Raw genomic sequence first — 14,276 nt, forward strand, 5'->3', positions numbered from 1 at the left:
TATAGTCAGGTGAGAGTCAAGTTGGGTGTTTTAGGAGGAGAGTAGAAGGATGGTCAAGCCACAGTGAGAAGCTAGGAGCATGTCTCGCCTACCTCTAGGCCCAATAACCCCAGGTGCGAGGGAGAGAAAACCGCCACAGCTTGGGAGGGCTGGTGGGGAAGCATTGCCACTGGGGAGAGCCAGGGTTCAGTTAGACTCAGAAAAAGAAGAGGAAGGGAACACTCACTGAAAAGGTCAAGGAAAGGGGATTTGCTGCCCATTGAGTTCCATTGATTGAGTCCCCTGGGGCACAGGCGAGATGGGCAGGAGTGGAGGGTGGGAGTAGAAAAGGCAATGTCAGGGACTTCTCTGGTGGTCCAGTAGTTAAGAATCCGCCTTCCAGTGCAGAGGATGCAGGTGCGATCCCTGGTACGGGAACTATGATCCTACATGCCATGGGGTAACTAAGCCACAGGCCGCGACTAAAGATCCTGCACGCCACAGTGCAGCAAAGACCCAGCGCAGCCAACATATTTTAAAAAAGAAAAGAAAGAAAAGGCACTGTCAGAGCCAGATGGGGGTCAGAGTCCAGGAAAGTGACATGGACTTGGGGATTGGAGCCTTGAGAGCCTGATAGGAAAGGGGGAAAAGGGCTTGATGAGATTTGTTTTCGTGGTTGCAGGAAAGACTGTGTTGATGAGGTGTGGGAGAGAGGAAGGTTTTCAAGTTCTTCCATTTTACTTAAGAGGAAACTGAGACGCAGGGATTATTTTTGTGTCTTGCCAAGCTGTTAAATGACGGCACAGAATTAAATCAAGTCTCTGACTTGGAGGCCAGGACTTTATCCATTTTGCCATAATTGCTTCTCATCTCATGTGTCCTCAGCTTTTTGAAAGGCCTTTGCAAGTACGTTAGCCCTGGGATACCCCTGAACTCAGTGCTTATGAGTTGCCATGCCTTGACCACCGACTTGTTTCTGAGAGGTAGACATTATGCATTTGTTAGTTTGCTTAGCCCAGAAGCTCTACAAGTCAACATGTACTTTCTGAAGCTCTCCTTGATTCTCTCTCAGAAATAATCACCTAACGGTTCCCTCCTCCTTTGCTGTCACTGTGCCCGTTAGAGCACGTCTCACATTGTGTTAGAATCTCACCACCCCCTGCCCAAACCAGACTAACTCTTCTTAATACCCAGGTGCTCTGCATAGAGTACCAATGACATTAATTGCAGTTGTCTGTTTTCTTTCTTCTTAAATTCCAGGGATATTGTTTGTTTCACTCACACACCTCAACCCCTATGCCCAGCCGTTAAGACTGCCTGTTCCTTCACTGTCCCTTTTGCTCTTACCATTTGATGGTACTACCCCACCCCCAACCACCCTGAATCTCATCACCTCTATCAGCACCTGAATCTCTGCCTGAGGGCTTTCTGTGGTCACAGGAGCTCGCTTTGCCCACACATGCATAACAAGCCAGAAGAGGCAGAGAATTAATACCGCACTCCTGGATCAGCTCTCAATCAAAGACAGGGCTGGTGTATAACAATGAGAAATCGCTAGCGCCCCTGCCCTCGGGTGGGGTAACCGAGGAGTGTGCATGAAACCATTTCTTATTGTTGCCCTGCAGGCTTAAGCCCTGGGTGCCAAGGTGGGCACCCACTTCATAACACAGCTTTGATTTGCATCACTGCCTTCTCTACTCCCTTCCCAGTGTTCCCTGAAATTACCGCCCTGGTAATAAACCTCTTGCATTTCAGTCCTTGTCTCCAGGAGTCCTTCTGGGGAAACCCGCACTAACACTGGGCTTGGCCCAAAGTAGGTGCTCAATAAAGCATCACTGAACGAATGCATGAAACAATAAATGTGTGTTGAGTGACTGAATGAATTAAAATTATGTCGATATCTTTCTCCATAAGGGGATGATAAGCTCCTGGTAGGCAGAGACCATCTGCTTATCTTTGTATTCCTGCTTCAGAGTGCTGTCTAACTCATCTCAACAGTTCAATAAAGGTTGAATCGAATTAAATGACCTCAGACTAGCAGTTGGTGGAAAGAGAAAGTGACCACATAATGACTGTGGGTCTTAATGAGGTGGAGGTGAGATTTCTTTGGGGATAGTAACAAAGGCCTTTGAAAAGGAAGGAGTGGCATAGCATCTACCTGATAAGAATAAAAATAACTTCCTTATGAGAAAATGCTGGGGGGGGGGGGCGGGGGGGCCGGTAGGGTAGAAAGAGACCGGAGAAAACCTGAAGAGTGATTGAGATGAGCCAGGTCATGTCTGGGATGACACATCTTCCTCCTAACACAACACAATAAGTGGATTATGATCCACTTACTTTATTTATAGTGTTGATTCCTTTCTGACAACTTTCAGAGCTTCGCTACCAGGAGGGTTACATGATCCTACTCAAATGCAAGTGGTTCTGAAAGCTGCCGTAGTGAGCTCCTTGCTTGCTCTCTGCTACAGTGTTCTGCTATTTTCTTATTTCTGCCACTTGCTTTGTACATGAAGGGTTTTTGATTTTGTTTTTGTTTTCCTAGCATACAGGAAGCCAGTTTAGTTTTGAAGCTTGCTTTTTAGTTGTGAAGCCAGGGTTGCATGTGTGTACACATGAATGACTGTTGTGTGCCTGCAGGTCTGGAGGGTAGTGACCCACGTGCATCAGTTCTGTGTAAATGCAAAGACTTTGACAGTCAGATCTGGTGCAGGGATGCGTGTACAAGACGTCTTTTGTTTCTCTTTGAAGCGTAGTTGGTTTACGATGCCGTGCTAATTTCTGCTGTATAGCAAAGTGACTCAGTTTTACACACATATACATTCTTTTTATATTCTTTTCCATTATGGTTTATCACAGGACATTGAATATATTTCCCTCTGCTATACAGTAGGACCTTGTTGTTTATTCATTCTGAATGTAATGGTTTGCATCTACTAACCCCAAACTCCCAGTCCCTCTCCATCCCTCCGTCCCTCCCTCACCCTTGGCAACCACAAGTCTGTTCTTTGTTTGTTTTTGTGTTTTTTTTAACAAGACATCTTTAATTTAAATGCGATCATACATATGAAAGTTCTTAGCAAAATTTCTCCAATACAATAGATGATCAATAAAAATGTTAGGCAAATTCAGATCTGGATGACTGCACCTTTTATTATCCATACTTCTTCCCTGTGTTGGTATGAATGAGAATGGGTTTTAATTTTTAGAGCTCTATTTTCCAATAATTTGTTTATATTTCTAAAGCTATTTCTCTGTTTTATTAAGTGCATGTCTTTGCTGTTGTACATATAAATGCAAATGTCTAGTTTTGTAGAATTCATTTAATCCAATATATAGGTTAGAAAAAAACAGGCTCAATTCTTTGGAAAAGTTACTCATTTTTTTCCAATAAAGAGATTAAAAAAAAAGTTACTCATTTTTCTATCCTGTTTTTAATACATTAAAATATTTCCAAATATAAATAGTAGTCAAAAGGAAATCAGAACGTAATTACCCATAAAAAGTATATTATCCTTTTTAGAAGTAATATGGATAAAATATTGTGGTTTCAAAAAGTTGATTTAGACTAGGTTGGCTATTGGTCATTATACTAACTAGTCTGGGGACTGATCTTTTTCACGATCTTATTGACCTGTTTGGAGACAGAGTGATCATTTTAGTTTTTTAAAAAGTGGTTTGAGGCTAAATAGTAAATCTCAAGCCCAGTCTAGGAGTCTGGGAGACCCCAAATATCCCAGAAGCAACTCAGCTCTTTTCCCTCAACCCTGCTTCCCAGGTCAAGGTGATACCCAAGAGTACTAGGGCACTCAATCACATGAAATCCCTTGTTATTGAGGGAATGAGCCCCTCATTGTTCCCGGCTTTCCTTTCATCACGGCAGCCAAGCAGAGCCCTGCTCTCCCTGAGGTCCTGCACCAGCCCTCCATTCCCTTGGTTTAAGGCCCGTAGATTGCAGTGGGAACGTTAAGGATCCCAGGAAAGGTGACACATTAAGCTCCATCCTTTCCTGAGGGGAGATGTTAATGCGGAGAGGGAGAGAAATTACTAAGTGGTTAAATGCTTCAGAATTTGCTGACAGGTTTGCCAAGCTCCAGCCTTAAACCCAAGCTGTTCTTGGCCATAGCTGTGTGGAACTGCTGTTCCTGCTCAAGGACAGCACGGCGAGCAGCAGACTCTTTCTTGTCTCCTACTTCTAGAAATGGTGATTTAGACAAGGTGCAGACAGCAAAGAAAACGGGCATGAACGTGGGGCAGGTGACGTTGCCCTGTAGCAAGGATGCTGGAGCTGGGTCAATGGGCAGAGAAGTAACTGGCTGTGCAGGTGTTTTCCCTAAACCCATCATGTCCCGCTCTGCACAGAGCTGCACGGCCAGCACAGTCAGAGAGCAGACCTGTCTAACTGCTTGGGAGAGCCTTTTCAGCTCCACGTTAACCCATTCCATTCTTCATTTATTAAAGGCTTCAGTTGGAATGAGCCAGGCCCAAAGATTTACCTTTGGAGAAGAGAGATGAAGTCATGGTAAGACTTCCTAGGTGTACGTGATTCTGCTTGTCGAGGCTGAGCTGTCTCTGTCCACTTGTGGTTGGTATTTCCAGAAATGATTGAATTCTTTTCTTCCCATTTAGAAGTTTAACTGTTTGTCTGTGGTCTCATGTTGAGATTTAAAAGCCAGCCGTTTCTGCTGCTTCTCATCTCTCTAGGTCACTTTTCTGTTGCAAAGCCATTTTTTCTCATCAGGTGGTACAAATCTCCATAAAGTGTCCTACCTTGCTCAGTAGAATGTCTGTGCAATAATAATGCCAGCGCCTTGCATATGTATAGCATTTTGTAATTCTGAAAGCACTTCTGCATATATTATCTCATTATGTAATGTTCTGGGCTGTTGCTTTTCCCCTGAGTGTTCTGTATTTACTCGCCATTTTCACCGACTTGAATACTTTTCTTTCTTCTCCTACCAATTTTAAGAATATTATTCAGGGTTTGCTTTTTTCCCCCTTTCATATTATTTTCCCCAGGGGCTGTAAGTGACAAAGGAAAAAGCATGTATAAATGATACTGTTTTCTGATGACAAAGTGAAAATAACCTGAATGCTCTTTACAAATCATCCCTGAGAATTATGTTCCAGTTCCTTGGGTTCACTCTAGCAACAGAAGTACTGAAAACAATTTAACTTAATGATTGCACTTACTCTCTTTGTTTTAAATTGGTGAAACATCTAGAATGAGAGGAAGCTGTGCAAGTTAGATCCATGTAGTAGTTTTGTGGTTTTGGTTTTTCTGTTTGCTTGCTTTTGTTTTGTTTTGCTTTGCTTAGCAGAGTTTTTGTATTGATATTATTTGTCCCACAGTAGAGAAATAGTAACTTCCTTAGTACCTTTTGTTTTCTTGGAATTACATAGTTGTATACTTTTATCACTTATGAAATTGAAGTGCTTTAGGTTAAAGCCTATAAGATGGTTCTCAAGCTGTGTTTAAAAGGTCTTCTGTAGAGCATTTTAGAGACTCCTTTAAGGTTCACTAAGGCAAACCAAGTAATTCCCTGAACTCACTTCTCATTGCCCTACCCAGTCCATTTCCTGTCTCCATCACTCAATTCCCAGGTGCTGGGTGCACCGAAGATGCCCACGTAACTTCTTAGAGTAATACACACCACATTACGTGTCAGGGTTGAAAGAGATCAAGCAGACTGCTGTGAGCTTATCTAACCTTTGCATTCCTTCTGTGCCATCCTCAGATGACCAGTGAGCCTCAGCACATTCCATCCTAAGGCAGTGGAAAAGTATCCCTTTTTTTGAGCCCAAATCTATCTCCATGTAGATTCTATATAATTAAACAAACACTGAGTGCCTGTCATGCACCAGATACTGTTCTAGGGGCTGGGGATATAGTAGTGAACAGTCAGACAAAATAATGCGCTTATGGATAGCTCCTCAGCTCTATCTCCTGAGGTCATGGAACACAAGCCAAACAGTTCCTCTGCCTGGAAGCCTACAGATAAGTGAAGGCTGCACTCCTGTTTCTCTGAGTCTTCACTACAAGCTAATACTCCCAGTTCATCCGGTGTCATGCAGGTTTGAGTCCTTTGGCTATATAGACCAATTGTTTTGGGATGCATTCTAGTTTTTCTTAATATTGAATTGATTTTTAGTAGATTGATTTTTTAAAGTTTTTGTTATAAAGGTAATACGCAGTTGGAGATATTTTGGGAAATACAGATAAGTATAAATAAAAAATCATCTATAATCCTCTTACCCACTGTTAAAATGTTGGTATATTTCCTTCTAGCCTTTTCTAACTTGTATTGATAATTTTGTATCCTGTTTTTTTTTTCACTTAACATTGACGTTTTCACATTCTTTATATTCATGATATTCCAGATGACTTTTAAAGATGAAGTCATAAGAGTAGTAAATTGACCCAGACTGCATTCCTTGTCATTAAGTCTCCAGCCTCCTAAGCCACTACACTTTGAGTAATACTAGTCCTACATGGAAGGAGGGTGCTGGACTACATTATCTCCTATGGATCCTTCTAACCTGGATTATTCTCGATATGCTGCCCTCCCCCCCGCCCCCAACCCTGTTCATTCTTTTGTGTTTCCTCAGTGTCATGCTCTGCCCATTGGAGTATAGGGTGGACGGTAGCTTCTCATTACAACAGGATATCCAAGTGCCATTTTCAAGGCTATCTTCCTGCTAGGTTCAGTCTTGAGGAGTCTGTTGGAACCAGTGCTTCTGGTGGGACTAGATGACGGCCAGCCCAGAGCTCATTTCTTTCTTTGATTGCAGGCCTGCAGCTGAATCAGAAGGCACTCACCACGTTCCCAGACGTGGTGCTTGTCCGGGTGCCCACACCCTCAGTGCAGTCGGACAGCGACATCACTGTCCTGCGACACCTGGAGAAGTTGGGCTGCCGCTTAGTCAATCGTCCACAGAGCATTCTAAACTGCATCAACAAATTCTGGACATTCCAGGAGCTGGCTGGACATGGGGTCCCCATGCCCGACACCTTCTCCTATGGTGAGTGTCCTTAAAGTAGGATTGAGACTTGTCTTTCCAAATCACCTGCATCTCTGTGTTCTCTCTCCCCGGAAGCCCTCTAGTATCTCTTGTTGGTTTTCAAGGTGAATCTGTTCATCTTCAGTGATTCTGTTCATCTTAAGCGGTTCAACACCTTGAGTCTTTAACGTAGTCATTCCGTCTGTCTGAAATGTCTCTGCTTCTTTCTCTCTGGGACTCATTCACTAAAAATGTAGCTGGCTGTATAACGAAGGGAGATCAAGTCGATGACGGGTGATGCCGTAGAGGGCCAGGACAGGGAGAGTGGGAGGGAGCCGCGGGAGGGAGGGGATACGGGGATATATGTATAAATACAGCTGATTCACTTTGGTGTACCTCAAAAGCTGGTACAAAAATGTAAAGCAATTATATTCCAATAAAGAGCTTAAAAAAAAATGTAGCTGGTACACACTATGTGGCAACTACCACACTAGGCACCAGGCTCTAGTAATAAGTAAGAGAGTCCTGCCCTCAAGGCATTCCCAGTTCATCAGAGGCAGAGGACAGCAAGTAAGCAGGCAATTTCAGTGCAGTGCCAGGATAAGAGTTAGTGCAGGATGGCACAGGAATACACAGGAGAGCTCCTACTTTAGTTTAGTAGATGTTAACGAAGGAAGGCTTCCCCAGAAGAGATAACATCTAAACTAGCTGAAGTTATCCAGCTAAAGCAAGGAGGGCAGGGGAACAGTCTAAGAAGAAAGCAGAATATAGAAGGACCTAGAGGCAAGAGAGAACATGACCCATCAGTGGTATTTTGAGTAGTTTGTAGAACGTCAGGGAGATAGCGTTGAGATGTAAGACTAGAAAGATAGGAAGTCACCATATACAGTACATGAAAGTGATCGGTGTAATCCTGAGACTGACAGGAAGTTATCGGAGGGCTTTAAGCAAGGAAATGGCCTGATCAGAGTTCAGAATATCACTTCGGCTACACTGTGGAGGAGGAATTAGACCAGGGGCAAAATAGAGTCAGGATATGTACTGGTAGGCTTTATAAACAATGCCAGTGAGCAATGATGGTGTAAACTAAGGCAGTCATAGTAAGAATGCAGATAAGCGAACAGATTCAGGACTTAGGAAGGAGAAAGAAGTATTAGGACATGATGATTGATTGGCTATAAGGAGCATGGAGGGGAATCAGGAGTGACTCTGGTTTTTGGTTTGAGCAACCAGATGTGAAAGCAAACACTCGCTGAGACTAGACCCGTGGAAGAGGAGAAACAGATTGGTGGGTAGGGCAAGGCATTGTCGGGAGAGATTATTTTAGCTTGGGACACATTTTGTTTCAGGTGTCTACAATACATGCAAGTAAAAGTGCTCAGTAGGCAGTAGATAAGTGGGTCTGGAGCTCCTGCGAGAGGGGTAGACTAGGGAAGTGGATTTGGAAACTTCCATTAAGTGAAGTCACAAGAATGGATGAGATTACTCACGGAGAATATGTACAGTGAAGAGAGGCCTAAGTGGTACACCTAAAATGGTTAAAATGGTAAATTTTATGTTATGTATATTTTACCACAATAAAATAATAACATTTAAAGAGAGCTCGAGAGGGAATCCTTTAGGGACTGGAAAAGGAAGAAGAACCTATGCAAAAGGCCAAGTTAAGAGCAACTGGAGAAGTGAGAAGAGAACGAAGAGAGGTGACAGAAGCCAATGGAAAGCACATCCCAAGAAGGAGGGGTATAATTAAAAGTGGTGCTTAATTCTGAGAGAATGTGTAACGTAAGCACAGAGACGTGTGTTGGATTTAGCAACAGGGAGTTCAATGAATACAGCTTCAGTTTAGCCATAGGGAGAAAAGCCAACTTGTCAAGAATGAGGAAGCGAATGGCAAGTGAGGAAATGGAAACCCTTTGAGTAGCTTGATTGTAGGGACATAAGGTTGTACTTAAGGGGTGATGCAGGGTCAAGGAATGGGTTTTATTTGTTTAAGATGGGAAATAACTGAGCATATTTAAAATGCTGCTGGGATTCTGAACTGAGAGGTTGAAGATACAACAGAGAGGGGACACTTAATGGTGCAAGATCCCTGAGGAGGTGAGAGAGAAAGGGGTCTGAGGCACAGGTGCAGGGATGGCCTAAGATAAGCAGACCCCTTTTGCACTGTATTATATGGGAAGGACAGAAGGATGGCTAGAGAGGAGTTACATTTATCGTCGGGTGTCAGGAAGCTGGGAGTTCTCTTCTTATAAAATGTCTTTGTGAAGATGCCCCTGATTTTCTACACTGTCTCTTCATGCTGCTTTATTTTTTTTAATCATTAGCACTTTTGTGACAGGTCTTATTAATATACCAGAATATTTTACTTTGCAAAAAATTGATGAACTACTATATCACCTGTGGTAGGCAGAATAATGGTCCCTGAAACATGCAAAGGTATAGGAAATCAAGGAAGCTTATAAAGCAAGTTAGAAAGATTTTAATACACATCAATATTCATATTTTTTAAATGAAGACTTAAAGGAGTGTAGTGGAGCCAATTTGGGCTGAAAGCATGAACTTTGGGTGAGATAAATCCCAGGCTTGCTTTCATTGGGTATTGGTCTTCTACTGCAGTACAACAATCTACTGAAAACTTAGCAGCTGAAACAACACCCATTTATCATCTCACAGTTTCTGGAGGTCTGAACTTCAGCCACGGCATAGCTGGGTTGTTTGCTCAGGTCTCTCCAGACTGAAATCAAGGGGCAGCTGGGCTGGGACCTTATCTGAGGTCTGGGGTCTTCCAGGCTCACTGGTTGTCATTCAGTTTCTTGCAGTTCACTTACTTGCTGGCTGTTAACTGAGGGCCTTTCTCACCTCCTAGAGGCTGCCTATTGGCCCTGTCAGATGGATTTCTCTCCAGCATGGCACTTTGCTCCCCCAAGGCCAGCAGGAGAGTTTCTCTGATGCTTCACCTTCTTTTACAGGGCTCACCTGATTAGGTCAAGCCCGCTGAGAATCATCTCCCTTTTGATTAACTCAAAGTCAGCTGATTATTAGCCTAGTCTCAGGAATGTCATCCCGGCACAGTCACTGGTCCCTCCTACACTCTGGAGAGGGAGTTATACAGGGCATGTACACCAGCAGGTGGGATCTTGGGGGCCTTTTTAGAATTCTGCCTACCACAGCCATTGTAAGGGAAAAACCCCTGCCCTGCCTGTGGGATTGTCATGACAATTATATGAACTAGAGCATGTGAAGCCTGTGCCACGTAGAAGCACGTGATAATGCTGCTTTCCTTATCTCTTTGCTCTCACCTTTTGTATGACATATGCACAATGCATGTCTGTCGGATGGCATGGATTGAAATTGCCTTAATCAGAGAAGTGCGAGGCCTCCAAAGAATTCCCACAGAGCCCTGGACCATCAGCCTCACCTTCACTGACTTTTGCTTTTCTTGGCAGGTGGGCATGAAGACTTTTCAAAAATGATCGATGAAGCCGAGCCACTGGGCTACCCCGTCGTGGTGAAGAGCACGCGTGGACACCGGGGTCAGTGCCACTCTGTCCGGGCTTCTGTTTGGGCCACCTCTCTGCTCGGAGGAGACCCTCACCCCGTGCCGCAGAAGTGCTACTCAGAGAGATGGAGCTCCCCCTTGCGGAGCTTGCGGTGTAGTCCTTACCTCTGTCCCCTCTTCACTGTGTCCACGGTCCTTGCTTTGTCCAAACCCTTCCCAGCCCTTCCCTGGACTCTGGCAGCAGGCTCTTGACGTCATTCTGACTGGTTTCCCTAACTCCACTGCCAGTGCATCCTCTATTCTTTAGGGGGAGCAACTTCTCTGAAACGAAGATCTCTTCTTGTTACTCCCTTGCTGAAAAATCCTCCCAAGAACTTGTGTTGCCTGTTAGACACAGTTCATATTCCTCACTGCAGCACTGAAGGCCCTGGGCGAACAGGCCACCTTCCTTTGCAGCCTTTTCTGGCCACATGAACCCCCTGTAATCCATTCCAGACTAGACCATGTATTCTGCTCTCTTTAAACCTCTGCTCTCTTCCCTTTGCTGGGAATGCCATCTTCCTCAGCCCTCTAGTGAACTTCTGCTCATGCTTTAAGGCCACCTTCATGTCATTTCTTCTCCTTCCACATATCTGGTCTCTTTCCCTCTCTTCCAGACAAAACTAATTGCTCTTCTCTTTGTGTTTCCGAAGCACTTCGTCCACGCCTCTAGCGTAGTACTATGCTTTATGACAGTTATAGACTTCTATGCCTTTTCCTCTTTCTGACTGTGAGCTGCTCAGGGGTGGGAACCAGGTCTTGCCCATCTCTGTCTCCGAGACCTGCTACAGTGCTCAGGACATAGTAGTTGAAAAGGACGTGTGGAGCAGAAAGCCGTCCCCCTCCCTTGTGGTATGTGAGTGGGTAACTCCTGGTGATACCCAGAAGGCATCCTTCACTGCTCAGGGCATCTGGAGTGAGAGGAGGCATCCTAGACGGACATGGAATGAACAATTCCTATGAACCTGACACACTCACTGCTCTTGGCTCCCAATGTGTAGAGTAGAGACGTAGCATTGCAGGGTGATGGCCGCTGTGTCCCAGCGCCTGTTTGAGCCAAGTGGAGGGAGGGGCCCCCAGTGCCCTGAGGCAGGGAAGGCTTCAGAGGAAGAAAAGGAGACTCCAGTTGGAATGTGGAATTCGAACTGGGCGAGCAACATACAGAAGCAGGTGTGGGCAAAGCAGGCTGGGAAAGGAGAGGGATCCTGTTGAGGAATAAGAGAAATGTGTTAGGGTGGCAAGGTGTGGCTCTGAATACTATTCAGATGTACTACAGTGCAAAAATGCAGTGTCTCAGCTAATTTTCTATTGTGGTAAAATATACATAAAATAAAATTCAACGAATGTTTTTTGAGTGCCCACCAAGTGCCGGGGGGATACAGAAAGGAACAGAACACAAATTCCTGCCCTCAGGAGCTCACATTATAGAAAGCTAAGATGGATGATAAACAAATTAAATAGAAGATGTAGTATTTTTAGATATTTTTAAAACTGAGATATTCACAAAACAAAAAAAGTACCCTTTTAAATTATATAATTCAGAGGATTTTGGTATCTTCACTTTTCTGTACAACTATTACACTAATTCCATACCATTTCCACCACCCCAAAAAGAAACCCTGTACTTGTTGAAGGTCAGTCCCGATGGCCCCTCCCCTAGTCCCTGGCAACCACTAATCTACTTTCTGTTTCTATGGCTTTACCTCCAATGGAACCATATGATATGTGCCCTTTTGTGTCAGTTTCCCTGATTTCACATGATGTTTGCAAGGATCATCATGGTGTAGCATGCATCAGTTTTTTATCCCTTTTTATGGCTCAGTAATATTCTCTTGTATGGATATACCACATTTTGTTTATCTGTTCATCTGCTGATGGACATTTGGGTTGCTTTACTTTGTGGCTATTATGAATAATGCAGCTATGAACATTCATGAACAAGTTTTTGTGTGAACATATGTTTTCATTTCTCTTGGGTATATACCTAAGAGTGGAATTGCGGGGTCCTATGGTAACTCTGTGTTTAGCTTTAGGGAAACTGCCAAACTGTTTTCCACAACAGTTATGCCATTTTTACATTCTCACCAGCAATGTGTGAGAGTTCCCATTTCTTCACATACTAAATAAAACTTTTATATTGGAATATTAATTTGTCTTGACAAATTTCGGAAATGGTCACCATACCTCCACCATAAAAACAAGCCATAAGCCAAAATGCTTGTTTTCCAAGCATTAGTAATATATGCACCCATTTTATATATTTATTTAAAAAAATTTTTTTAATTGAGGTATCGTTGACATGCAAACATTGTTTTAGTTTCAGGTGTACACCATAGTGATTGGATATTTATATATATTGGGAAATGATCTCAATAAGTCTAGTTAACATCTGTCACCATACACAGTTAAAGAATTTTTTTCTCTTATGAAAACTTTTAAGATTTACATTCTTAGCAACTTTTAAATGTGTAATTTGTTTTTATTATAGGCATCCTAGTGAGTGTAATGTGGTATCTTATTATGGTTTTTATTTTTTTTATTTTTTTTTATTTTTTATTTTTTGGGGGGGTACACCAGGTTCAATCATCCGTTTTTATACACATATCCCCATCTTCCCTCCCTTCCTTGACGCCCCCACCCCAAGCCCCCCCAACCTCCCCGCCCCAGTCCTCAAAGGCATCTTCCATCCTCAAGTTGGACTCCCTTTGTTATACAACAACTTCCCACTGACTATTTTACAGTTGGTAGTTTATATATGTCTGTGTTACTCTCTCGCTTCGTCTCAGTTTCCCCTTCACCCCCCGCCCCCTCCCATACCTCGAGTTCTCCAGTCCATTCTCTGTATCTGCATCCTTGTTCTGGTCACTGAGTCCAACAGTACCATTTTTAGATTCCGTATATGTGAGTTAGCATACAATATTTGTCCTTCTCTTTCTGACTTACTTCACTCTGTATGACAGACTGTAGTTCTCTCCACCTCATTACATATAGCTCCATCTCATCCCTTTTTATAGCTGAGTATATTCCATTGTATATATATGCCACATCTTCTGTATCCATTCATTTGTTGATGGGCATTTCGGTTGCTTCCATGTCCTGGCTATTGTAAAGAGTGCTGCAATAAACATTATGGTACAAGTTTCTTTTGGGATTATGGTTTTCTTTGGGTATATGCCCAGTAGTGGGATGACTGGATCATATGGTAGTTCTATTTGTAGTTTTTTAAGGAACCTCCAAATTGTTTTCCATAGTGGCTGTACCAATTTACAGTCCCACCAACAGTGCAGGAGAGTTCCTTTTTCTCCACACCCTCTCCAACATTTGTTGTTTCCAGACTTTGTGATGATGGCCATTCTGACTGGTGTGAGGTGATACCTCATTGTGGCTTTGACTTGCATTTCTCTGATGATTAGTGATGTGGAGCATCTTTTCATGTGTTTGTTGGCCATCTGTATGTCTTCTTTGGAGAAATGTCTATTTAGGTCTTCTTCCCATTTGTGGATTGGGTTATTTGCTTTTTTGGTATGAAGCTGCATGAGCTGCTTGTATATTTTGGAGGTTAATCCTTTGTCCGTTGTTTCATAGGCAATTATTTTTTCCCACTCTGAGGGTTGCCTTTTAGTCTTGTTTATGGTTTCTTTTGCTGTGCAAAAGCTTTTAAGTTTCATGAGGTCCCATTTGTTTATTCTTGATTTTATTTCCATGATTCTAGGAGGTGGGTCAAAAAGGATGGCGCTTTGATGGATGTCAAAGAGTGTTC

The 14,276-nt window shown here is 43.2% G+C and overlaps 1 protein-coding gene across 1 annotated transcript in view; it reads left to right on the plus strand.

Moving 5' to 3' along the window:
* RIMKLA (ribosomal modification protein rimK like family member A) overlaps nucleotides 1-14,276 on the plus strand; it is a 36,368-nt gene that overhangs the window by 8,788 nt on the left and 13,304 nt on the right. Inside the window, exons 2-3 of the mRNA XM_057700204.1 lie at nucleotides 6,769-6,999; nucleotides 10,425-10,511. Coding sequence (XP_057556187.1) covers nucleotides 6,769-6,999; nucleotides 10,425-10,511 — 318 coding nt within the window. The remainder of the gene's footprint in view (nucleotides 1-6,768; nucleotides 7,000-10,424; nucleotides 10,512-14,276) is intronic.

The sequence above is a fragment of the Hippopotamus amphibius genome, chromosome 1 (assembly GCF_030028045.1).
Source record: "Hippopotamus amphibius kiboko isolate mHipAmp2 chromosome 1, mHipAmp2.hap2, whole genome shotgun sequence".
Classification (NCBI taxonomy): domain Eukaryota; kingdom Metazoa; phylum Chordata; class Mammalia; order Artiodactyla; family Hippopotamidae; genus Hippopotamus; species Hippopotamus amphibius.